Here is a 27,137-nt window from a genome sequence, read left to right on the forward strand (position 1 = left end):
GGGCATCGGGCTAGAGGCCTCGGGCCGAGGCCAGCAGCTCCGTAACGCAAGGGAGCGGGAATTTTCATAAATTTCCTTATACATTCTAATCATAAGCTACATTTTAAGCCACGCTATGATTTTCGGTGGTTTCAAATGTGCTATTTTGAAGTCGTATAATGTTGACTCGAGAGAGAGAGGTGGAACAAAGGATTCTAATGGGAAGTTAAGTGCCATGTGACATCGGCTTGTCAGAAACTACACATGAAGAGTGTCAATAACGGCTCTGGCACGTCCTGTCACCTAGCCCGGGACAGGGCTCACTCTCCCATGCCCAGCCTGCAACCTCACTGGAATCCGAGTTCATGAACCAATGACAACATGATCGCTGGCTGTCCGGCCTTGGACAAGGCAAGAACGAAGCCTGCAGAAGGCAGCCCGCCCCCGCCTGGAAAGAAAAAGGCACACACACAGCCACCACCTGGTTTCCCAAGTTTATTAAAAATCAAAGAATAGAAAAACTTCACATAAAAATATGTCAATTTTAGCTTCCACATTGTTGTCCACGCACAAAAAAAATCGAAACATGATATATCTTGTTGCCAGCCCACAGCGTGTGGCCACAGGGAGCCAGGCCAATTCATCCGCTCACCGTGACAGGCTGAGCCTGGCACCCAGGCCTGGGGCTCCGTCCTGGGCCCACCCGCGGTGCTCCTGCGTCCCCGCCGTGCTTCTTTAGTGGAGGGTTACAGTCGATATTGCTAATGCGTAGAGATTAGTACAGACCTACGTATCAGTTTTTATAAATATTTCTTTATCAATAGGTTCACAATTTAAATATCTTTAAATATTTTTGATAACCTTGGATCATCACGAACCGCAGACAAACTGTGCTACTCGGCTCGGAAGCCCCCCAGGGAGCCTGCAGGCACGGCAGCCCCTCTCCACACCAGCGGGCCGGGCCCGCCTTCCGGGGGCCGCGGACACAGCGGGGCGTGTAGCGCTCGGAGCCCTCGAGAACGCCCCGCTTCTGCACACCACCGGGGTCATGGCAGTAAGCTTCTCATCCCGTTTCTCACTAGTGGACTTCAAAGACCATCCCACCTGTAGTGTGGCAGGGTCAGAACCCCGTCTTAAAAATGGGAACCAGATGACCCAGGAGAGGCGCCCAACTCCTGGGACACCCGCAGCGCTCGGGAAACTCAGGGGGAGGCAGGGTGGCTGCGTCGGTGTTCGGGATGGGTAACAGAGACAGTGGTTGTCGTGGCAGAACACACTTGCAGAGGATGCTTCTCGGGTCGGGCGCCGGCCATTCCGGCCCGACACTGGGCTGTGCTCTCCGGCGATGTGTTAAAAACCCCCCGCGGCGCGCCAAGCAGCTCAAGTACTTCTCCTATAGTTGCTCTTAACAGAACGAATGCATACCGCTACAGATTCCACAACGGAATCAACATAACTCCTTTCTCCACATTCCTAAAACTGGGTACCATTGTCTGTGATGACGCTCGCCAGACCCATTATGACAGGCCGCGTGACTAAAAACTAAAGCGTTTCACGGCTCACGCTTGTTTAAGATCTTATCACGTGACAACCTTTTCTCCCTGTAGAAAGTTATACTCTGGCACTTTAAATGCTGGGTCTGTTGTCTACAGTTAAAAAGAACCAAACCCTAAACATTAAAACTCCGAGGTCAGAGCAGGACCACAGACAGGCCGGACAGCAGAGCCGGCGGGCAGCTGGTCAGAATGTTTAGGAGCCGAACCCCTGGGGGAGCGGGGACTCGGCTCCTTCACCACAGGCTGAGAGGCCTCACGTCTGACCTGAAGAAGGAACATAAAAATTACCCAAGCCCCTCATTCGTGGTGTTCACAACAACGCTCATCAGACATCCAGCCGACACGATGAACCCAACTTAGAAAATGCAACTCGGGAAAGGATCTAAGCTTGTTTAAAAAAATTCCCTCTTCCCTTCAATATAACTTATGTGAAAATATGAAATTAAATAAAAAATATCTGAGTTATTGCACAAATCATAAGTTTTCAATATTCACATAGAAAACAGTTCTGAAATTTGAAACAAAACGTGAGGGCAGTAAAACAATGATGACCTCCCAACAAATACTGGGGTTCGCTCTCTGCTGCTCCAGCGTGAAATGAAAGTGCCCAACCCGCAGGGCAGGCATGGTGCCGGGAGGCGCCCCTACCCCGCGCGGCCCCCGGCTCCCTGCAGACTCGCTCCGGCCTTGAAGGAGGCGCCTGGGAGGCAGCAGACAGCATCCACGTCTAATAAGGCTTCACAGACGACACAGGGAGCTGTTCTTGAGGACGTGACCACCACACGGGGACATGCAGCGTGGCCGGCCGGGGCTGGTCTCCGGTCCCGGGGCCCCGCAGCCACCCGGCTGCAGTCTGCGAGGCAGGCCGGGCGGCACCGCCGGCAGCATTACCTGCTGAGACTGACAGGCAGGCTGTCCCTTGTGTGTGTGTGTTTTTTCCTCCTCCAGCCGGTGCGGTTGTACTGGTGGTGGCCCCGGTTGCCCACAGGAGGCCGCACGCTGCCAGTGCCCACCGAGGTGTAGCTGCCGCCTTGGCCGTGGCTATGGGAGCCCTTCATGGACAGCTTCATGCCGCTGTGCTGCTGAGGAGATCAAGAGGGACGCGGCTCGAGGCCGGCCTGGACAGACCCCAACCCGCAGCCCCGCCCACCCCCCGCGGGCCAAGAGCCTGGACCCCAGCATGGCTCTTCCTGACATTCCGGCCTTTTCCCTGAACCTCATTTCTAACGTGTAGGGAAGACTTAGAGGGGCCCCAGGGCAGTGGACCCATGCCTCCCCAGGGCCCTGGGCACCAGAAAGCCCGGCCCAGTCCAGGGCACCCGCAGCAAGACCGGGGGCATTGCCGTGGTGGGAGGGGCAATGCCATGGGCAGCATCATCGTTCCCGCTTCATCGTTTGCTTCCTGAAAACCAAAGTTCCTACCGTGGAAATTAACAGAAAAATGGGAAATATTCTTTACTTTGCACTTAACTTCTATGCTAACAAACTCAATGAATTAAACTACACTAAATTTTAAAATAATTTAACACTTTGCTCGTTACAGGGAAAGCAAACATGAAGCTGAATGACCAAGCTGCCCCTCGAGACAAAGAGCACGTGTGGACTCCCTCCGCGGAGAAGGCACTCAGTGCGGGCCGACCGCCAGCCTGCAGGGGACCAGCGCCGGGGCCCCGCGGCCATACCTTGTGATACAGGTGGGGGCTGGAAAGCGGGTTGGGGGACGCAGAAGGGATGGCCGGGGAGGACACGTGGTGGACGGCCTTCAGCGCTGGAGCAGCTTCGATGCCCGCCTGTCTACAGGGCACAGGGGCCACGCCGAGCGTCGGGGGCGGGATAGTAAACCTGGTCTGGGGGAGAGGACCAGAGACGGCGTGAGCGCCCACGCGAAACGGCTCTTACCAGGAGCCCCGAGAAGGGCCCCACTCACAGCCGCGCCTCAGTCTGTGTGACTACAGCCTCACAACAGTCCTCAGTCTGACTGACTGCAGCCTCACAACAGGCTCCTCAGTCTGACTGACTGCAGCCTCACAACAGGCTCCTCAGTCTGACTGACTGCAACCTCACAACAGGCTCCTCAGTCTGTCTCTGACTACAAACTTACAACAAACTCCACAGAATATGTCTGACTACAACCTCACAACAGGCTTCTCACTCTGTCTGACTTCAAGCTCACAACAGGCCCCTTGGTCTGTCCAACTATAGATCTCACAACAGGCTCCTCAGTCTGTGTCTGACTACAACCTCACAACAGTCTGCTCTGAAGCACAATGACAACATGAAGATGTCCAGTCACCCAAGCCATGAGGTTTTGGTGAACAAAAAATTCAAAAGAACTACAATTATCGGAGAAACTGTCCCTTGAGTCTCCGGGTAGCACCCTGGGTCAAGCAGGGTAAGAGGCCCCGGGCCAGTTGGAGCGAAGGCCTGCAGACGGGCTCCCCTCCCATTTCTGCAGCACCTCCCCATCAGGGCAGAGATGCTGGCTCAGGAGCCCCTCCCCTGCTTTTCCAGACCCTCTCTGCTCTCACCTTAACTGTCCGCATTCGCTCCCAAGACCTCAGGAGGGTGGCTGTGGCCTCCTGGGGAACAGCTATGGCAGGAGCTGGTCTCAGGGATGGCACCCCTTCCTCACGCTTCCTCCCACCCAGGGCCTCTCTTCAGTGGGGGCTCTGTGCCCCCAGGAGCACAGAGAAGAGCCCACTCCCGGGGTCTCTGACAGCTCTGTGCCCTGGCTGGTGTCGCCACTGCATCCTGATATGGGAGACTTCACCACGAGTGAGACACTCAAGAGACTGTGCACGTGAGGTTTGCAAGTGGGGTTTCCCTCAGTCACTTCCCCACTGGAAGTGACATTTGCAGTTTGGCGATAAAATGAGAAAGTGAGCTTTGAGCTTTTTGTCTTAAACCTTGAACGACAACTCCCCGGGTTGCCTAGTGGCTCAGACTCCACGCTCCCAACGTTGGGGGCCCAGGTTCAATCCCTGGTCAGGGAGCTAGATTTCACATGCCACAACTAAGACCCAGGGAAGCCAAGTAAAGTGAATAAATATTTTGCTTAAGAAAAAAAAAATCCCTTGAGTGGCCTTTTGCCTCACTACCTGTGCAGGTGACAGGACCAGAGGCAGCACGTGGCCCTGACGCCGCCCTGGAGGTGCACGGGCAGCACCTGCACACGGCTCTCGAGGGAGCCGGCTGAGCAGAGGCCAGCCCCACGCCTGCCTGTAGCGGCTCTCGCCCGCGTGCAGGCACTGCCTCCGCAGTCCTCGTCCACACTGAAGGCACCGTCTCCGCGGTCCTCGTCCACACTGCAGGCACTGCCTCCGAGGTCCTCGTCCACACTGAAGACACCGCCTCCGCGGTCCTTGTCCACACTGAAGGCACCGTCTCCGCGGTCCTCGTCCACACTGAAGGCACTGCCTCTGTGGTTCTTGCTTACTAAGGTGCCAGTGAAAGATTTCGGGAGGGCTGTGCTGATGGCCATCACTGTGTGTCCTGCGCCTGCTGCCTCCACACCCCCTTAGTCTGGGGTGTGTCCTGAGAACGCCCTACCTACAAGGGGAGCCCAGCAAAGCAGAGAGACATGGGGACATGCGGGCACCCCCATCACCTTCTGCTCAGATTACAACCGCTTGTGAAAGCCGACTCTATTTCAGAAGTGCATTAATGTGATGAGTTTCATACACATGGAGCTGATGTATACTTGGCAAGTACCTACAAATCTAAAACATCAAAAATTACCTCTAAAAGACTACCTTTTAGACTAATTTTGTCTAAATTTTTTGGAAAAGGACATACTATAATAGAAACAACTCTATAAATAGTATGTAGCGAATGACGAAGAGAAGTCAAAGTTGGTATCAAATCTGAGTAGCAGCGCAAACAATGAGACTCTTCGAGGAAATTGAGGACCGTGTCCTTCTCGGCCGAGGGACAGCACCAGGGACCCTCTGAGCACAAGCCCAGGACAGTGGCCTCATGAAGCGCGCCAACATCACTTGCAGAAAGACCATGTGGACCTCGTCAAGGTCCAGTACTGGGCCCACTCAGAGTCCCCTGGTGCAAACACAGCATATGGTGAAGCTCAAGAACTTCTACAGAACGACCGGACTCACATTCTAGCAACCCAAGGATGAGAACGTCTTACAGGACAGACGTATCTGTTCCAAGAATGTCTAAGGTTCTCTCTCTAATCTAACGTGTTGGTCAATTCTACCACGCGCAGCACCTTGGACCTGGTCCCAGGCCGTCACTGGGAAGGCCCAGCCAGCCGCATACCTGGGTGTTCGTTGTCATGACCAACGTCCTGGACGTGGTGGACTGAGGTTTCCCACTCGGCATGGGCAGGGCGGTGGGCAGGCTGGCCAGCAGCGGGGTGGGCGTCTGGAGGCTGAACTGGTACACGCTGGGTGTCGTGCAGGGCGGCGTGTCCGAGTCCTGGTGGGACAAGAGGAGGGCTGCACCCGAGGTTTGTGCCTCTCAGAGCAACAGGAGCAGCCACGGGCGAGCCCCAGGGGGTCCCAGGATGCGGCCTGCCCCCCTCTGCCCAGGACTCCTCCCGGTCAGGTCAAAACTGAACAACATCATGGAATCACAGCTGAGATGCCCCAACCTCTGGTCTCATCTCCCCATAAATTTGTACACCATGACCCCCGGCAGCCCTCCGGCTCAGAGGGCGCCACTCACGATGTCGCTGCCGGAAAGCGAGGACACAGAGGAGGCGGACGAGCCGGACGACCGGAGCTGGGGGCCAGGCAGGGACAGGGTCAGGCGCGGGCCCAAGGGAGGCTCGGGGTCTCGTCGAGGAGGCTGGTCCCCCTCACACACGCCCATCCGCTCTGCGGTCTTGACCCTGTTGTCTGTGGGAGGAAGGTGGAGCTGTCACGCTCCTCAGCCCGAGGCCCCACTGTGCCTGACGCTGTGCATGAGGCCGACAAAGCCAGCTGCTAGTTTCACTTCACATCAATCAATTTCAGTTACATCTCAGCCACTGGAGTACACTTAACTATGTTCAAAACAACACGGGTGTACAGGTCCACCTGAGTTACACAGAGCCTGGCCCTGAAGCATTTCAGGTGTGAACACACACTGCACACAGCGCACATGGCACGAGAGACCCAGCAGCTCTGGGTGCTGACTACCCGTTCAGATGACAGTATTCTGAGCACTCAGCTGAATAAAACAGACTACTAAAATTAATTTCCCCTGCTTCTTTCCACTTACAATGCAGCTCCTGGGAACTTCAAACCTGCCATGTGTGCACAGCACTGGCCTAAACCTTACAGCTTTAAACTCTTACAGGAAACAAGCTGCTTTCTTAGCATGAACGGTTTGTTACTAGAAGACAGACACTGCTCTGCGGCGCGTCAGGACGTGCAGAGCCACAGGAGGGGTGGCCTCTCACCGGGGTCTGGCGCTCCGTGGACCCTGCCGCCCCACTTCTCCTTGATCCACGTCCGGTAGTCGATCACCTCCTGAGTCACCTTGATGATCCTCCCTAAGGTGCTGCGGAAGGGTAAGGGTACGCGGGCGTGAGTGCAGCACAGAGCGTGCCGTGCGGCCAACCATCCTATCCAGTAGCCACTTTACATCCTAACACCGAGCTCTGCTAAGTGAAAGCTGGGGAAAGCTAAGGTAATCTTACGACTGACTTCTGCTGTTTGAATCCAAACCTACACAGTACAGAAAAAGTGGGGGCACAGGTGCACAAGTCCTGGACCCTCCATCTGTCCACAAAGGACCGCCGAAGTCCCTGCCAGGTAGGGAAGCCCACCCCCTAGCCCCAGGGACACAGGGGCCCCGTTTCCCACCACATGGGGGAGACAGAGTGCCCAGAACAGGCCCAAAGCTTTGCCCGCAGACACCCAGGGGACAGGAGCCACCGAGTCTCCCGTGCCCCCACCACTGTGCCAGCCTCAGAGTCCGCGTCCTCTATAACCTCTGAGGATGGACGTACCAGCCCAGCTTCAGCAACCTCCTGCAACAGCCATCACCCCTGCTCCTCACTTCCCCTCAGCTCCTCCCTCCATCCCAGCCCCACCTCCTGCACATAGTCTGCGGTCAGGAAGAAACACTTCTCACCAGCTAGAAGTGCACACCGGGAAAGTGAGCACCCAGAACAGGGGCAGGAGGACTAGTGTGCAGGGAGGCGGCAGGGGCGGGATGCGTCCCCCAGGGCTGACCAGTGTGTAGGAAAGGGCCTGGGGGCGGGATGCGTCCCTCAGGGCCAGACACCCACTTCTTGAGGGCAGCCGGAAAAGAGCGTCATACTCCACAGCTTTAAAAGACAGAAATGACCTCCCTAAAACTAATACCGTGGGAAAATCCTAGCTCTCTAAATGAAAACCTTTCATCTCTTGACCACCATGACCACCCTGAACCCCTGAAAGGCCTTCTTTTCCCAGCGTTCTCAGGTTCTCCTAAAACAGGGCGGCAAACTCCGTGGAGGCAAATGACAGGGGCAGCGGCCCCCAGGACGGGGTACCTTTCGGAGTCTCTGTTGGGGTAGGACCGGGCGAGCGGTGACACGGCGTGGCTGAGGACGATGTAGGCGTAGTCAAACACCTGCTTCACCTGCATGGCCCCATAAGAGCTCCGGCCCACATCGTTTCCTGAGACAAGACAGCCATCGTCAGAGGTACGGCCTCTCACATTTGCAGACAGCAAATAAAATGAAGCAACACTGAAGTCATTAAGGAGTCCAGGTAAGGAGTGGACTTTGTTGAAACAGCAGACTTTCCAAGCTCAATTTACATGTAACTCATTCCTCAAGTTCAGGTGGGGGTATTTTTCTTAGGAAATATATCCTTAAGCGCCAACATTTTCTCTTTTCCAGGTTTACTCATGTAGCTGCTCAATAACTGTTGGGTTTTCCTATTTCAATTACATTTCAGCAAACACTGAAGACAAAGGAACTGCCGGCCACTTAGCTGACCCAATGCAGACACGCCGGGGCTGGAGGCCTATCCTGGGGGAGGGAAATGCACCGCTGAGGAAGCGCCACACAGACCACACGACCACAGAGGAGAGTCTTTCAGAAGACTTTTAAGAAATAAATTTCATACCCCAGGAGCCACAAATCAAAAACCATAAATCTGAAGGTGTTGAAAAACATAAACATGAGCTAAACACTAGAAAAATACCAAATATAATGCAAGAGACAAAAGGCTTCCCAGGTGGCGCCAGTGCTAAAGAACCTGTCAGCCAATAAATGAGATAAAAGAGATGCAGCTTTGATCCCTGGGTCAGGAAGACCCTCTGGAGGAAGGCATGGCAACCCACTCCAGTATTCTTGCCTGGAGAACCCCATGGACAGAGAGGCCTGGCAGGCTACAGTCCATAGAGTCAGAAGGAGCTCAGACACGACTGAAGTGACTTAGCAGAAACACACACACACACATAATAAAAAATACCAAATACAGATGCAAGAGACAGAAGTACAACATGTCAACAGAGAAAGGCTTCCCTGACCACAGAGGACCTTACAAAACCAGGGAGGACAGTGGACGGACAGACAAAGCGCGTGAGCTCACACAGAAAACCATGAAGGGCCCTGCAACCAGAGCGGACCATCTCACCACCTGGCCTGTCGCCTGCTGCCTCTGACTTTATCGCCCACAAAGAGCGGCCTGTCACCTAATAAACCCTCCACAAACACCTGTGGGACTGACAAGTATCCATGTGTTTCACCTCAGCCATCTTAAAGAAAAGTACAGTAAGTGAAAATGGACATGCCTGGCCTTACCAGGTGGGCAAAGATTTCAAAGACGGTCAGCAAAGATGTGGGAAACGCACCTTAACCTGGGGCTCTGCAAGGCAGCCAGCCTTATATCGGAACCTCCCTCTGCGTACAGAATAGGACTCTCAGGTTTACTGTTTAAGTAAAACCACAAGCAGCAAAGCTGTCTGTATTATGTGATGCCATCCAGTTAACTGGATCAGGAAATGGCAACCGCTCCAGTATGCTTGCCTGGAGAATCCCATGAACAGAGGAGCTTGGTGGGCTACAGTCCATGGGGTCGCAGAAAATCGACCAGGACTGAGCACACACGCCAATTAATAAGGAGGCAACACTCAATGTTAATATCCACATGTGGAAGACTGGAGAAGAGAGTGCAAAAGGGGAGGGGATACCGGCACACTTCCGGGAAACAGATGGTTTTTATGACGGACAGGTAATACATTTCTATTCAGAAAAAATAGAAGTTTTTTTCTTAATTCACACTTTCTACATTTCTCTGATTATAGAAAGTAAACGAAGTTGCAACTTTACAGTAAGTTATTTAGAAGTATTAACAAGGAATCCTGACGTGCCAACCCTGACCCCGGTAGTGCAGCGGGACTCCACATGAGACCCCGTGACTGCCCGTGGCGGGGCGCCTGTGAGCGCTCCCCGGCTGGCACTGGCGGCCAGAGCACAGTGCCTGCAGACAGGGGCCCGCGCAGAGCGAGGTCCTTACCAGGCAGCAGGGGGTCCTCAATGCACAGCATCGACGGTCTGTACCCGCTGGTCATGGCTTTCATGATCTCCTCTTTGGCGATATAGGCACCTCCTTCTTTTATTCTGATACCAGTTTTCAAGTAATTAAAATTTCTTCCATAGAGTTCAAAAAATTCCACGAGCAGCATCCCAAGGTTCTCATCCGCTCTCCGGGCGTCAATTCTCGGATGCAGCTGTGAAAGCGAGGCACCCCAGTGTGTGTGGATTTTGGGCACTGCAGACACCGCACACGCGGCGAGCTCAGACGGCGGGCCCAGGACGAAGTCAGGGGCCCTCGTCCACCCACCACCACTGGAGCCTGGATCGCTTGTCAACCAAGGGTGTTCAAGAGAAAGAAAATCTGCTCATCTGAATTTTTAAATTATACTCCAATCCTTTGAAATTCAGAAGCCACACATTTCTACGCAGACATCTGATTAACCCCCAATTCCCAAATAGTGGTAGGTGAGTGGACCGTATTCTGTACAATGCAGAGTCACCTAGATGGCGGAGGCAGTTTTATAGATACTAGCATTAATTCCGTTATTCTGAAATGCAACCAGCAGGGGGCAGTGTGAGCCTGAAGAGCATCACTGCTCAAAATGAAAGGCCTAACTCTGTGAACAGCCACCAGCTCTGCGCCAGCATTTACGGCAAACTCGCCTTGTTGCCCGGCACACAGCTCAGCCTCAGCTCCACTCCACCTGTCCCTGCAGCAGCTAATGGATTTATTCTGAAGCTGAGCCCCTGTCTACTGACCCTCCTGAGTCACTAAAAGGCTCAGGAATCTGAGTGCTCGGCCCACTGTGACGGCCTCAAGCTGTGAATTTAAACAAGTTAAAACAAACCAAACATTCAGCTTGCCGGTCCTGCCAGAGCCCCACAGGCGCATGCGGCCATCCCACCGGACCAGCAAACAGCACCACCCGCGCTGCTGGACAGTGATGGTCAAGAACAGGAACATCGAGTCCAAGTCCCGGCAGAAGCACAGAGGCTGAAAGCACTCACAGCACAGTGGCCATGGAGGAAGCTCAGCTCCCAGCCTGCAGGCATGTCCGGGCTCAGAAGCCCTCACGCAGGCTCAGCGCCGTGGTCCTGCTGCTGTCTGGCTTTCTCCCTCCTCTGTCTCCCCGCCTGAGCGCTACCGAGGGCAAGCAAGTGAGCCTCGACATCCGTGAGCCCCGGCATGGATCAGACGATGCAGCGAGCACAGGACGGAGGTGGGAAGGGCCGGGCACCAAGCGGGTGGAGCTGACAGTGGCCGCCCCGCCCAGGCCCGGGTGGCCTCCACAGGGTCACTGAGCCAGGCACCCAGCATCACGAGAGTGGGCAGGTCACACTACAAGGCTGCCAGGACAGTTCAGGTAAGTGGGAGGAAATAAATTAAGGACACAGCTCATGCTTAGTTCTTAAAAAAAAAAAGGTCCGACACCTCGGGCAGAAGGGCTCTAAGGGCAGCGTGAGAGACGTGCAGCAAGGACACGGCAGAGAGAGCCCGACCTGCCCTCGGGCCCTCGAGGGGCCTCCTGAGAGGCGCGCCGAGGAGACCCCGGGGTGCAGGGCGCTGGGCCCAGCCGCTCCACCATCAGCAGTGCTGACAGTATCGAGACAAATGACCCAAGTCTCGACACAAAACCCTCAGCGCCACCACAGACACAGAACAGAGGAGCAGCGCTGTGCGGCCAGAACACAGCAGAGGGGCTGACAAGTGTAAACAGCACGATCATGCCTTGATTCACACAGAGACCACATGTTAGAAACGCAGCATAAAGACAGGTCATCGGCGCAGCACAGCATTTAATACTCAGGTTTCCTAATAGGTTTTTTCACGCTACTCAACAAAATACGGGCAACAGATAAAGACGAAATACCAACTTCTCATCACTCAGGAAAAAGCTCTCATTTTTTTTTCCCCCGTATGTGGGACTCGACTTTTTTCTGAGATGAATTTTTCAGTATAAATTGACAGTCAAGAACCAAGAAAAGGTTTTCACTGTCTCTCAAGGCATGTCTTCCAATTTTTCTAAACATAATGTTTCTTCAGAGTTAGGTCAATATATACTTGATTGATAAAATGAGATAAACCCTCTAACAGTTACAATAGACACACAAAAAAACAAGTGCAAAGGAAAAAAGTATTGATCAAAAGTTTCATCATCAAGATTAGAAGTCAATTTTTACTACATCAAAACAGAGCTGTGCAGGGACAGCAAAGACCTGGAAGCCAAGAAGCAACTGGTCAGAACACCAGGGAACAATGACCCCCATGTCAGCCTCAAGGTCAAGGGTTCTTGAGACAAAGTGTACTCACCTGCAGAAAGCTAATGGCCATTAAAATGAGGCTGTACGAGCTAATCCCGCCTGTAAAAACTTCATTCAGGTCCCTCTGCAGGAGGAACTGTTTCAGTACTAAAATCAAGTAAGGCAGCAATGAATATTTCTGCAAATTCCAAAAGAAAGACAGCATGTGGTTAGTTATTGCGGCTTTGAAGAGTCCACACTGGGCAGACTCCACACACAGACAGGAAGCTCACTTCCTCGTCCTGCTCCTCAGGAGGCTCGAGGCCAGGCCTCCTCACTCCATGGGGGGCTCACTAGGGCCCTGCTGGGGGCACCTCCCCAGATGATGGTTTAGTGCGGCTGAGGCGGGAGGCCTGCATGAGAGACCCCAGGCCCAGGTGCGCAGGGAGTGAACAGGTGCTTCCTCCAAGTCCCTGCCCGCTCTCAGGCGCTGAGCACAGGGCTCTGTGGGTAAGGGAAGGTCCCAGAACCAGCAGGCAAAACGCCCACACTAAGGGGCACCCATGAGACAAGCAGTGGGGTGGGCAGCTCACGAGGCAGAAGACCAGCAGGACACAACACTGCCAAACGCAGGACAAGGGTGGAAAGCAGGGCGTGGGAACAAGGAGCGACCGGATCTGCGGAGGGGTGCAGGGGCCCGGCCGCCTCCGCTGCGCTCCAGCTCTGCTGTGGCAGAGGGGACTCTGCGGACAAGCCTGACAGCAGAGTGAGCGGCTCCCGAGGAGCAAGGCCTCAAACTGGGGGCAGAGGCAGGGTCCAGACAACGCAGCTCTCTGAACGGAGAAGGATGCGCCGCTTAACTGCACCACACACCTGGTCAGAGTTCAGAGTCCCTCAGCTCAAGGAACGCCTCCCATCCTGAGGCACTGAGACCTCCCGCCACCCCAGAGAAAGCAAACCTATGCCCCACTGTGATGCACTCAACTTGCAAATCAGGCACAACGAGCTGCTGGGATGGTCACTGCGTAACAACTAGAAGGGTCTCTATGATGATGCGCAAGTGTCTAAAATTATTAGGGAAGGAAGGCAAAGCTGCGAAACAGCTATGTAATTCCAAAGAAATAATACTCTAAGGTAAATCCATCTGCAACCATCTTTCTCATTAAAGATTATCATCAGTTTAAAGGTTTCAACATTTAAAAGGGAAACGTCAGCCAACTTAAGCCCCTTATCTGCACTGTGCTAACTTGCGGTGACAGCACCTTCATGTAATTCTTGATGAACTCCGCTGCCCGCACCCCGGTCTCCATGTTAAAGCTGATGTCGACTTTAACTTCCGTTTCCTGGTCTGTCAGTTTTATAATTGGTACCTGCAGAGATTTAATTTAGGAAACTTGCTTTAATAGGCAACGTTGTTTATGGTCAGGTATCAAATGTTTCCCAAGTTATACAGAGAGTTTTCTCCTTAAACACAAAGGGAGTTTACACACACACACCCCATACTCACAGGATGAACCTCTGATCCCGGGAACTAGTCGTAACACTGCCAAACTCACATTCTGGGGGCTCTCAGGACAGTCAGGCTGAGCTCCCTTGGCTGCTCTGTATGTAAACACCGATGCCCGCTCAGAGACCAGCAGCCACCCGGCACGAGGGACAGTGCCACAGAGGGGGCGGGGCCAAGACTGAGGAGCGTCACGGAGCAGGCCACTGACACAGGGCTCCTGGGCTGTGCGGAGCTCTGGACTTGGACAGACCCTGACACACACACCAGACAGGCCTGGTCATCCACCTTCTGCCTGAGGGAAGTATGTTTTTTCACATGTGGACATTTTTGGAACAGGAAAGGACCAGGCAAGTTCTTCTTTCTGAAGTGTAACTTGGCAAATGGTAACCTTTTTCTATGTAACAAACGCCATGGTTTGATCACTGGGCCCCACTCTCCACAGAGGGCAGCCTCTGAATGTGCCCTGCTTTGGGTATGATTATCCCCTCCTTGCACGGCTTCACAAAGGATGCCCAGTAGTGTATCTTAGTGCAGCGAGAGTTTAGTGCAGTGTTTGTAGTATAATGTGTACTCCAGACGGTCTCTAAACATATCGTCAGCTAGAAACCCTAACTACAAAACAACACAAGTTCATTCACACGAGAAGTGAGAGTTTTCAAACAGAACCAGTGCCCACCGCCAACCACGCCAGCCAATCCCACAGGCTGTAGCAGGTGGCCGTGCGCCCCCTGCTCGGGCGGGGCCCCCCAGCAGCGGCACTCACCGTCGCCTTGTCCAAGACCTTGATGGAGCCCGGCTCAGCCACGTTGTGCTTCCGCAGGGCCTGCTCCAGCAGCTGCAGTGGGGGGCGCTCCCACTTCCCAAAGACTACTAGGTCGATGTCACTGGACGGGAGAGAAGCAAGCGTAAACCCCTGCTCCCCTATCTGCACGGCAACACACCGGCTGCAGGCCCACAGTGCTTCCAGGGCCAACATCATCCCACCAGCCTCTCCCTCTTAGTGAGAGAAAAGGAAGTTTGTGAACCAATTGTAACACAGGTGGAGAGCAGACGCTGACCGAGTCGCCGCACCACAAGGGGACCGTGGAGGCCTGACCCTCCCATCTGAGTGGACCCGGACACCTGCGGTGAATCCAGCTCCCCACCAGCCTCGCCAATGCCACCCCAAAAATCCTGAGGCTGCAGTCTCTTCAGTCTCGGAGGATTGAACTGGCTTAGCAGAATGCAAGTTTTTAATAAAATGATGCACATTAAAAAACCCTTTATGAGGAAACGCTGGGGAATGGCTTTAAAATGCAAACACCTGTTTGATATTTTTCTATCAATTAAAAATCCTCACAAAATCCTATTCAAATGCAATTTTGCTTGAGTTTCATTAAGATGTAAAGGTATCTTTTCAAAAGCATCCAAAGAGCGTGGACTGCTTGTGCTGTGCTTGCTCCACAGCTCCCGTCTTCCCCACCCCCTCCTTCCCCATCCCCGTCAGCGGTCAGGGCGAGAGGAGAGGCAAAGCAACCGGGGCCAACCGGGGCCAAACGGCCAAGTCGACGTCCGCTCCCTGCGATCTGCCCCGTGCTCTGCGGCCTTTCCCTTCAGTTTGCATTTCCAGCCTCAGACTTGCACACAAGGAAGCTGCTTTCAGCCTTCAGCACGCACACAGACACCGCCCCTCAGCCCCAGCTTCATCCACTACACCCTCATCTGTGCGGAGTGGGCGCTCACCTGGTGGGAAGGTAGAGACCAGTGCTGAAGCTGCCGAATATCTGCACCTGCAACAGAGGGCGCGCGGCTCAGACCCGGGACAAGCGGGCAGCGCCCTCTGCCACTGTTCACTCGGCTCCTGCCTGGGGCCCCACTGACCGGAGAGCATCCTCTCAAGCCTCAAGTTAAAAGCCTGCCCCAAAGGGAATTCTCCAAAGCTCAGAATCAAAAGACGAAACAGCCCCTGGTGGCACCCACAGCCGCGCAGCACTGGTGTCCAGGCTGTGAACAGCACAGGGCTCTGTCCCAGGGCACCCAAGGGCAGGGACGAAACTCCTGTGGTGGGGGCAGGGACACCAGGGCACCAGAGGGCCGTCTCCCACTGCCCCCCACGTGCCCAGGGCCCACGGAGCGCGCCTCCATGAGCACATGTGATTCACTCACTGGGGAAGGAGTCTGCGAGCAAACACTCCAGGGTTCACACAATGGAACCCTACTATGCAGTCTGATGCAGGAAGGGGTAAACTTATCTTAGGGTATATTACAAACAAGGAAAATAATCACAAGATTCCAAAAAAGAATTCCCCAAGGCAGACAGTCCTCACACTTGAAGACATCAGAAGCTCAGAACCACCAGTGGGGGTGGGGGGCGGCAAGCTGAGCAGAGCCCTACCCCCAGCCTGGGTTCCCGAGGTCGCCCTCGGCAGGGGCGCAGGCCTCTCTAACAAGCTCCAGGTGAGGCCGCCGCCCTCCCAGCACCACAGCGGGGGCCCCGCCCGCGGGTCTGCGCAGGCCCACAGACACACGGTGCCTGCAGTGGCACAGCACACGGCGCATATACCCACGTCGGCCGTCGGCCAGAGGTCTTTGACCACGGTCTCGATCCTCCTCACCACTTCTCTTCTCATGGCAGCTTCTTCAGGACAAGGGGACATGAAGTTATAAAAGTCAATTATTTCCTCGTGAAGTCTAGCGGACAAAAGAGAAACACACTAGAGTTACCATTAGATGTAACCACACATCTCATTCTGTTATCAGATCACCACGACACTAAGGCGTATCTCTGGCCACTTAAAATCCAGCTTCTTGTTTCCTCTGGAGTGCAGGGTGAGATGACCCCTCTGTGGGGATGCAGTATGGCTTAGCACCGCAGAGTAACACGAGCGCATCGTACCAAAGCTTCCAACTGGTATCTGAAGTCTTATCCGAAAGGAGCGTCTCAGTGATGTGACGTTAAGAAACTGAGAAGATGAAGGGTGCTCCCAACGGAAGCAGGGCAGGGCCCCCAGTTACCCGGGGGTCTCACCTCAGCCGGGTGTGCTCCAGGCCCAGGGGCGCCCTCACGGTGGGGTCCGACACAGGCCAGGCCAGGAGAAGACACCTGACCTCAGGAGCCTGGCAGGCCCAAGTCTCAGCAGCCAGGTCTGCCCAACCCACTGAGATAACGCCCCGGATCAGCAACAAGGGCCCAGGCCACGACCTGGGAGCCAGCGACCAAGGTGTGAGGGACACCAGTCAGTTCAGCCCTCCCCCGCTCCAGCGTTTCTAACAAAGATATAAAATAAAAAGCAGTGGTTTCAGGAGAGACCGGTGGGCTCCGAAAGCCACCTCACGGCCCAGCCCCCAGAGTCACTTCTCTGCCAGTCCCCTGGGGGAGCAACGTAGGGTCATCGTTCTGCTGGAAAGAAGGACATATCACCCTCAGTTACTTTACGGGATTAAAGATAAGGGAGCAAATAACTTACTCCCAGAAATTATGTATCAAGTCAAATCTACCTGGTTCCATCCCAAGTTTGATTACTAGTACGGAAAAGAAGAAGTGAAATTCGTTCAATAATAACATCAACATCAGCTCACTAGTGAGTAAGACAGTCTACCTGAGAGCAGGTAAGACTTGACGGAGCCAACTGGTGCCTAGCCATGAAGGTGAGGCCAGACAGCTGACACCTCCACCGACTCCAGCTCACAGCCAGCTGTGGCTCTCTTGCCCGCAGGATCGCCTCCCCACACAGCTCACCTACACGGACAGTCCAAGCACTCAGTTTACAAGCCACGTGAAGACACTGAAAGCCCAGACAGGGCTGGGCAGGAGACAAGCCCTACACACCCTTTTCACGGCACGTCGGCAGTGTCAGCGAGGCCACCACCAATCGGGGACCTAACTTGGAGCCCACCATGTCTAATTTTTCAAATGAAACGCCACCCCAAGCCTGCTACTGCTTAAGCCATGAGTCCAGTTTTTAGTCAATCAGAAAAGGTAGTAAGTCATACCACACTGAAATGAGGTAATTTTACCAAAATAGCTATCAAATTTCCAAGACTTAAAGGATAAAGCTTCTATCATCTCAACAATGACTGAGAGCCAATGACATCCTGAGCCTTTTCCCGCAACCCTTCCAGTGGCTCAGATGGCACATCGTGAGAGCTGTGAACCACAATTCCCCGAGCTCAGCACGGTCATCAGCAGGAACAGACATGCCAGGTAAGTGACCAAGCCAGGGACCCTCCTGCTAGCGAGCATGTCAGCCGTTGTTCCCAGCACCTGCCGGGAGGCCGCACGCACCCCTGGGTCAGCCATCTGTCAGTGAGCAGTCAGCCCACCCCAGCACCAGGGGCACACACTCCCCTGCAGCTCAGCGCTGTGGATAAGAGCAGAGCACAGAGGTGCAGAGACGCTGACTGAGGACACAGGCCTGGAGGAGTCAGGCAACTGGCTGGAGGACTTGGAAGAAGAACAGCAGAGCCGATGCGGTCAAATCCGAGCTCACGTTCCACACATCTAACATGTGAAAGCATCAGGAGACGGGCCACTCCAACCCCCCAGACACCACCACAGAGTGGAAAGGACAGTTGCGAGAGACACAGCCACACGCTGCCACCCCTCAGCTTCCCGGGGCCTGCCCTCAGGGCCGCGTGTGACCAGCGGCGGCGTCAGACGGCTGTTGACTTGCCTTGTCCTGTTCCACCAGTGAGACACACTGAATGTGTGTCTGAGATACGTAATAAACCACATCTATAAATTCACAACTGCTGTAGCACGTGTCAGGAAGAGGATGCTTGCTTTGCCTCTGGGAATAGAAGGGATCCTGCTGGAGGCCTGGCTGGACAAGAAGGCTCCGGTCCACCCTGGGGCTCTTCCTCCAGGCAGGTAGAGCTGTGGCTCTGGAATGGGAGGCCCCGATGGTGCAGAAAGACATGACTAGGTCTGACAACCATCTGAACAGATCAGAAAGCCCTGCAGCTGCCCCCTCCGGCTCAGGCTCTTGGAGGAACCCTGAGAGGAAGGAAGCTCCAAAGGCAGGAGAGGGCTGGGGGGCAGACAGAGCCACCCAATAGGGCCTGCGGGTGGGAGGAGCAGCGCCCCCGCCCCCACTAGGCATGGGGGTGGCCGGGAGTCCGGCTCAGCCAGGGGAACGCGACCTCTAGGACAGGGCACCTGCTCACGGCCTGTCTCAGCATTGGCTTGGGGCAGGTACTCCATCAATACGTGTGGGATCAATCAAGTTTTGATCAAACACATAGTTTGCTGATGACCTCGTCACTGAAGACCTGGCCTTCCCTATACAACGTCATCAAAAATGAGCACACAGAAGGTGTCTGACTCTTGCATTGGATAGCTCAATGCGTGAGTACAAGTCACCTAAACAGCCAAGCATCCTAGGAAAAGGTACACAGTCCTAAATAAAACAGCTGGGATGCTGCTATTCAGTATGGACATGAGTTTAAGTAAGCTCCGGGAATTGGTGATGGACAGGGAAGCCTGGTGTGCTGCAGTCCTCGGGGCCGCAAAGAGGCAGACACGACTGAGCGACTGGACTGACGGACACCACAAGCATCACCCACCAGCCTAAGACACAGCCTGTGATGGTCGGGGCAGCACACTCCCACACCGAGTGCTGCCGACCACACCAGGACACATGGCAGGGCCTTCTGACGACTGTCGCGTCCGAGAGTGAACACGCACGCACCCTCAGTTCTCCAAAGGGGTTTACAGAACTGTGGCCAGGAAGAGGTTTGATCTTTTCTACTCAAGAACTAAAATGAACATGGTTGCTCTTCTCTTCTCACACAGCAAAGCCTCTAAGGAGTCTCACGGCTGACAAGACCTCCGCGTAAAAACCACACTCAAGTCTCGCATCAGCATGCACTTTAGCCATCGTGTCTCCCGGGGCCCGCGTCACCCGTTCTCCCATCTCTCAAGGAAATTTCTATGCTGTGACCATCACAGAACCATCTCCTCTATCATGAATCAGAGAAGCGGGATCGCAAAACCGGCCGGAGCGACGGTAACCTGGAGGGCCCAGGCGCTTAAAAGATCAGGGACCTCCTGCTCCTACAGGTACCAGCGAGCCCCGACAGAAGCTCCGGGGGCCTTCTCAGAGAGTTTAAGAGCAGCGCACCCACAGCCCTTTCGCCTGCCCCTTCCCCGGTCCTGGCACTCTGGGGTCAGGGAACCATCATTCTGACTTTCCCTCTCTGCAAACTGAATCCTGACACAGTATCTAAGAACTCAAGGCAGGCAGATTCCCGCCTCGTTCTCCATCTGAAAACCTAATACAGAGGCAGAGCCAAAGTTTTAAACGAAAAAACCAAACAGAAGAAAAACCAAAGGGAGCTCTCTCAGCCTTCCAGACTCCACCCCGAACACGGCGATCCCAAAGACTGAGACAGCCGAGTCACTGCAGAGAAATTCATCCAAACACGTGGCGTGTAAACTGTCAGCTGCACCTGGCAGAAACAGGAAGGATCTGTTCAGAAAGACCAAGGCACTCTCGGGCTGAACCTCACACTCTGGGGTCAGCTGATCACGGATCTGACTGAACGAAGGTTCCCTCACTGAGCCTGAAACACCTGGGCTCTGGCGTGCACACACACACACACGCACACTCTGTGTTCACATAACTCACTGAAAGGTCCAAGAGGCCACAAGCCAAGGCCACCGGGCTTCCTCCTCCAGGTGATCGACAAGCTGGCAAGAGTGACCACCTCCTACTCTATAGACACCTGGGTGCTGCTGGAATTTGGGGGTTTTATTAGAATGTACTCATCTAAGTATAAATTGAAAAGTGAACAGGACTTCCTTGGTGTCCAGTGGTTAAGACTCTTAAGTTTCCACTGCAGGGGGCGTGGGTTTGAGTCCCTGATTGGGGAACAAAGATCCTGCATGCTCCATGGTGTGGCCAAAAAATAATTTAAATTGTGCATAATTAAAAGATAATAATGTTTAAAAAGTAACAAGGAAAAAAGATGCATTTTGGAGGAAACACAACTGAGGAAGCACATACAAGTTCACCCATGAGTGTGCTCATTACACCGCTAATTGTATTTAACATCCGGAAATAACACTAAATACACACAGAGAATGGACCAGGAAATGGCAACCCACTTCAGCGTTCTTGCCTGGGAAATCCCATGGGCAGAGGAGCCTGGCGGGCTACAGTCCTTGGGGTCACCAAGAGTCAGACACCATGCAACAACTGTTAAAGAAAGCATTATGGTTCTTGATATAATTTATATACATACATACTGCTACATTCACAAAACTGTGACTTAATAGCTCAACAAGACCCTGGTAAATAATGGTGCCTGATTAGAGCATTTTCCAAGTAACTGATGTAACTTGTAATTGGGCAAAGACTATTATTCTTCCATTATCACAAAAACGTACTCTTTTTTCCCTTAACATTTCAATGTGTCTAAAACTGGGATGCATCTTTCAATCAATGGCTGAGCACCAAACCAATGCAGACTTAAGTATTTTTCTTTCTTCACAGTACATTTCATAACAGTACACCTCTAAGCTGGCTGATGAACAGAAAGTTGTCTATATGAAGTTTATATTTCAATTTCAAATGGGTCAAGTTCCTGCAAGTAACGGCACCTCAGATCCAAACGAACACGTGAATTAGAAGCTGGCCACAAGGCATCATGGGGAGGCAGTGAGAGCCACAGAGGATCACGGGATATGATGCCTGACTGTGACTCTGCAGACACTAGGCAGAGAATCGCCTCCAGAAACCTCTGCACAACACAGACCTCACTCTCAGCTAAGCAGACCCGGGTGTCCTTGCCGCCCATCACAGGGTCTAAAGGCGTCACGCACGAGAAGCGGAGCCCAGGATGGCTGTGTGTGGGGCAGCTCTAGCCTCTGGAGAGGTGCCATCAGCTGGGACGTGGTGGGGAAGTCTTGCTGGCAGGTGAGGAACTAGAAGCAGTTCACGCCGTGCCTGCGAGGCAGGCTCTGACACACTCCAGCTCTGGCGACGGGCCATGAAGGCCACACGCGACTTCAACAGTCAGGGCAGAAGACTCTCAAACTGACACAGCACCACGGAACAAGTCCTGAATTGATACCCTTCCTGGCTGTTTTAAGATAGATGAAAATGGTGAGGCCAGAATTTTCGGTGAATTTTAATTAAGGAACTACTGGAAAACAAGCCTCTAAGGTCTATTTTGAAATGTACTTTTAACCTAAATATTAGAAAATAAGATTCACTGAAAAATGAGAAAAGACATTTCTTATAATCATTCTCTTATAAGAGTTCAAACCTACTCAAAAGGTAATGACTTTTCAATTTTTAGTACCTTAGTACATTAATTGGCCAAATTAATTTTTGCATTTGTTTCAGTATCTATTTAGTAAATACCTGGTACATGGCTGCTGTACATATTTATGAAATCCAAGTCAGTGAATTTTTTAAAGAGCAAAAGACAGAATTAAGTTGGGTACCAAACTATGTCATTTCACAGCTAATACAACTATTCAAGAGAACAGACGACCCATTCCAGGAGGAGGATTTTCGCCTGCAGAAGCTGAGCTGGCATGGTTACATGGCTTCCGACATTGGCTAAATCAGAACCAAAGCCAGCGAGGGCTGGCTGGTTCCGAAGGGGGCGCCTGGCAGCAGCACCTCCCCAGCCCGGGGCCCTGGCACCCAGCCCCAGGCAGAGAGGTTCCTTCTCCCGCTGCCAGCGCGGCACAGTCTGCAAGTGGTTCCATGGAGACATCTCTGCACTCAAACAAGAGGGCAGGCGATGCACCGCAGCAGGCAGGAGACACGATTCCACAAGGGACCAGAAGCGAAGACAACGAAATGTACTTAGAACAGTGTGGGCAGGAGTGGGGCAAATGGGAAGGCCAAGCGCTCGCCGATGCAGGTCTGCAAGGGGGAAGCACAGAGGGCTGCCTGTTCCCCTATATGTGAGATCCCCGTGGCTTTTTCTAAGGAAAGCCACGGTCAGAGATCAGACTTCACTCATCGCTTAGGAGGAGAAGAAAGACAAGACGAATGAACGCAACCTCCTCCAGCTCAGCGACAGGGCATTTCATCGCCCACGCCCACGAGCACCGTGCTCCTGGGCACTCAGCCGTCCAACTTCCCCACCCCGCGGTCCCCACGCCCTGGCCCCCGCCCCCACAGCCCCCCTACTGCTGACCACGAGTCACCCTCCCTTTCACACCCTCCATGAACCTGGTCAATTCCAAATGCCTGTGGAAAGCCAGGCTTTTTGATTACAGTGAAAAAGGCAAAAGAACCTTCCACTGTTGATGTATTCTCATTCTCTCTCTCCCCCACTCCTTCCAGCTCTCCTTACAAGCCTTGATAAGCCAGTGGATTCTCAGAAACCGAAGCGCCCTTCCTCAGCTCCACAATGTTCATGTTCTGCATTTCTGCCACCAACAGTACCTTGGTGAAAAGATCTGGAGTGAACCACTGGAGCCTTAGAGGAGATTTTCAAGCCACCTGAATTCTCTTACAGTGAGAGCCCGGAGCCCGACCGCCGACGGCACGAACAGTCCTGCTCCCCCTGCGGCTGCAAAGCACAGGCTCCTGGACAGACAGACCTGCAGGGGATGACCAAATGACTTCTATTTTGGGGGTGGACAATCCTTTCTAAAACATGGTTAGTGAGCTAATTACAAATCATTTGCATTTATTTTTTAAGAATGTTACAGACCAATCACTATCTCTACCAACTATTTAGAACACTGTGAATGAGACCGTCAAAGGTTAACTTTTTAACCTAAGCTCAAAAGTGTAAGGAGACTGAAACCACAAGGTCAAAAGCCGGTGTGCCTCCAAAGTGCTCTGAGTCGTTGCCAGACCAGGGCTCCCACCACCCACCTGCGGGGCCGCACCTCAGCCTCACTGCATCCGCCAGCACCCACCTGTGTCCAGGGACTCCTGAGAGCACAGCCCTGCAGGAAGCTGCGGGGCCTTCACAGTGCAGAGAGAGGCCCTCTGGAGAAGCTGCTGCCAGGGGAGGGTCCTGAGGGCTGAGTGACTGGAGGAGGAGGAGGAGGACGTAGTGATGGACGGGGGACCCTGGGGCGCCAGGCCAGGCCAAAGCCAACCCAGGACAAGAGGGCCAGGCCAGAGGGCTCTGCAGCTCAGGAATCGTCAACTGTCACCCTGGTCCATGCAAATTCAGCTCTTGGCAGAAGCAAGCTTTCGGACTTCCCTGGTGGTCCAGTGGTTAAGAATCGGCCCGCTGATGCAGGGGTCACAGGTTTGACCCTTGGTCCAGGAAGATCCCACATGCTGCAAGGCAACTAAGCCTGCAGGCCACATGACTGAAGCCAGGCACCTGAGAGCCAGCGCTCCACAAGGGAGGAGCCCCTTGCTGGCCACAACGAGAGAAAGCACACCCTCAGCAACAAAGATCCAGCACGGCCAAAAATAATTTTTTTTGAAAAAAAAGCAAGCTTTCTCTCCCCTTCCCTCCAAAGATCTGTCCTGGAATGACTCACACAGAACTGCGTGCAGGCGACGTCCAAGCACCTGAACTGAGGGAAGCAGAGGTGCCTCTGTGTGGATCAGGGGAAGTGCCTCTTCACCCTGGCAGACCAAACCCAACCATACTGCACACGCCAAGCAAGGGCCCTGGGGCTCCAAATGGCCCAAGAACCACAACGATCTCCTCTTCCTCACAGAAGAAATCAAGAGGTCAGATATCAGAAGCTCTTAATTAATCATGGCAGAGGCAGTTAACTTAAGGCATGTCTTTACAAACCTACTGCGAGAACAGAAAAGACATGCTAACGTAATTTCTACACAGAGAAGACTGGTAAGACACCTGAGAGCTTCCCACAGACCAGGACGAAGCCAACCTCAGCATTTCACAGATGCGTGAGCAGAGATTCCTGTGGTTTCAACTGCTCAGAACCATCGCTCTGCCAGGATGCACCATGAACTGCCACAGCCACCAGCTGGAGCAAGCCAGCAAGGAACTCCCACTCACTAAGCAAGTCAACCCGTCACGGGATGCAAATGACCAGTGGGGCTCAGCCTCCTGACACTGGGGTCCTGAGGAGCCCGCATGCCCTCCAGGACCCATAGTCTGGAGGAGCTCACAGCCAAGAGGCTGCCAGGGCAAAGGGTGCCAAGAAGGCCCCTGGCTGAGCCACACGCAACAACTCAGGACCCCACCACCCAGCCCCGCACGACAGCCGCAGCACAAGCCCTTCAGGCCGCAAGGCTCAGAGGGAACCGCCCAGCCGTGCTCCTGGCTCCAGGAGCTGGATCATTTCTCAGATGGAGACAGCTACATCTTCTGTCCTATTTCCAGACGTGCTTACACTCACGAAGGTAAGCTGGGTAATCTTCTGGGCAGCAATATGGCTAAGAGTCTGAAAAGAGTACTATTCTGGGAGACTACACAATGCTATCCACGTTGCCAGCATTTTCACTAGCATCTCCCAAATAGTCTTTGTTGTTGTTCAGCTGCCAATTCATGTTCAACTCTTTGTGACCCCATGGACTGCAGCAGGCCAGGCTTCCCTGGCCTTCACTATCTCCCAGAGCTAGCTCAAACTCATGTCCATCGAGTCAGTGATGCCAGTCAACCATCTCATCCTCTGTTGCCCCCTTCTCCTCCCACCCTCAATCTTTCCCAGCACCAGGGTCTTTTCCAATGAGTCCACCCTTCCCATCTGGTAGCCAAAGTATTGGAGCTTCAGCATCAGTCCTTCCAATGAATATTCAGGACTGATTTCCTTTAGGATCGACTGGTTTGATCTCCGTGCAGTCCTAGGGACTCTCAAGAGTCTTTTCCAGCACCACAATTCGAAACCATCAATTCTTTGGCACTCAGCCTTCTTTTTCGTGGAACTCTCACATCCGTACATGACAACTGGAAAAACGGAAATTTTGATTATATGAACCTTTGTCAGCAAAGTGATGTCTCTGCTTTTTAATACACTGTCTAGGTTTGTCAAAGCTTTTCCTCCAAGGAGCAAGCATCTTTTAATTTCATACCTGCAGTCACTGTACACAGTGATTGTGGAGCCCAAGAAAATGAGATCCACCGCTGCTTCCACTTTTTCACCATGTATTTGCTATAAGGCGATGGGACGGGGTGCCATTATAGTCTTTCAGGCAAGTATTATTTGATCAGGACTCAAACCCACAGCCATGCAGCTCATGATCCTGACCTTCAGCCACAGGCTGGGGAGTCACGCTCAGCAAGTCGCCCAACACACAGACACAGGCAGAAATACGCACGACAGGCTTTTGTAAAAAGTGAAAAGTTGTGTCTATCTATTCCTAGTTATTTGAGAAACAATGTACATTAATTCCATCCTTAAAAATTGTTTAAAAGAGCCTTTTGAGACACGAGGAGCCATTTATCTAGAGTTAGATTTAAACAAACATACAAAATGACCAATTTATGACACGTTTAAAGCAGCGTTAAAAATGAGAAAGAAATATGTTAAGAACAGAAAAGTAGCATGGGTCGTATTTTTTCCTTATTTTCCAAATTTCTTCAGTAAGTACTGTACTGCTTTTATAATCAAAGCCAAGAGAAAGTGTCCCCATGCAGGGTTAGTGACTGACTTTACTCCAAAGACCAAAGTCAGACACTGCTGAGCTTCACTCCTCTTCAGGCGGGCCCCCTTCAGCCTCCACATTAAGGCCAAACCCACGCAAACGCTCCCTTTGGCTGGGCCCCTGCCCGGCACCTGGGGGCCCAAGGGCCTCTTCCTGTGCTCATCTCCAATGCCGTGGAGCCCTAGAGCTCTGGTTAAAGTACGCCCAGGTCACTGGCTTATTAGCAGAGAAAGGCCTTCTAAGAAAGCCACCCTACAAGCCCAAAACCACCTCTGGGACGTGGATGACTGAGCGGAGTGGACCAGTGAGGAAGGCGACGTCCACCACCCCGGCTGGTCTTTCTGGCCACTCCATACCAGGGACAGCCGGCTGGCTCCCCGCTGGCCGGCTCCTGTCAACAGTGCTGCTGCCTGAGGGCTGTGTCCGGTGGGACTGAGGCTGCATGCAGACATCGCATGTGTGCTCCCTCGTGTCTGGGTCTATGGGACCCCGTGGACTGCAGCCCACCTGGCTACAGTCTGTCCATGGGATTTCCCAGGCAAGAATACTGGAGCAGGTCGCCATTTCCTCATCCGGGGGATCTTCCCAAGTTAGAAACTGCTAAACTTCACTAGCAGTGTTATCGTATCAGTATTCTTACTATGCAGACAAGTAACTGACACACACGCCTGCCTGCTGGGGCCACTCACCTGCAACAACCTTACGAGCACGACCTCGGAACCCCTCCCCCTCCCGCCTTAGAGATGCTCAGGGGCTGGCATCCAGCCCGAGCCTCGCGGCCCACACGCAACCTGCTGGGAGGAACCCGAGGTTCACGTGTCTCTGCTTGTGCTGCTGCGAGAGCC

General features: G+C 53.3%; 1 protein-coding gene across 2 annotated transcripts in view; it reads right to left on the reverse strand.

Annotated features, from left to right (window-relative positions):
* The window catches only part of PAPD7 (poly(A) RNA polymerase D7, non-canonical), a 40,416-nt gene continuing 13,739 nt past the window's right edge, over positions 461–27,137 (reverse strand). The window contains exons 2-13 of one of the 2 annotated variants that reach the window (XM_018065611.1): positions 16,306–16,429; positions 15,482–15,528; positions 14,523–14,643; positions 13,515–13,622; positions 12,323–12,451; positions 9,992–10,205; positions 8,017–8,143; positions 6,937–7,037; positions 6,219–6,391; positions 5,811–5,969; positions 3,218–3,382; positions 461–2,617 (exon numbers count right to left, since the gene is read on the reverse strand). In XM_018065611.1, the coding sequence (XP_017921100.1) occupies positions 2,423–2,617; positions 3,218–3,382; positions 5,811–5,969; positions 6,219–6,391; positions 6,937–7,037; positions 8,017–8,143; positions 9,992–10,205; positions 12,323–12,451; positions 13,515–13,622; positions 14,523–14,643; positions 15,482–15,528; positions 16,306–16,395 (1,629 nt within the window). In that variant the 5' untranslated portion in view covers positions 16,396–16,429 and the 3' untranslated portion in view covers positions 461–2,422. The remainder of the gene's footprint in view (positions 2,618–3,217; positions 3,383–5,810; positions 5,970–6,218; positions 6,392–6,936; positions 7,038–8,016; positions 8,144–9,991; positions 10,206–12,322; positions 12,452–13,514; positions 13,623–14,522; positions 14,644–15,481; positions 15,529–16,305; positions 16,430–27,137) is intronic. The other variant, XM_018065610.1, reaches the window with a different exon arrangement.

The sequence above is a fragment of the Capra hircus genome, chromosome 20 (genome assembly GCF_001704415.2).
Source record: "Capra hircus breed San Clemente chromosome 20, ASM170441v1, whole genome shotgun sequence".
In the NCBI taxonomy this organism is placed as follows: Eukaryota; Metazoa; Chordata; class Mammalia; order Artiodactyla; family Bovidae; genus Capra; species Capra hircus.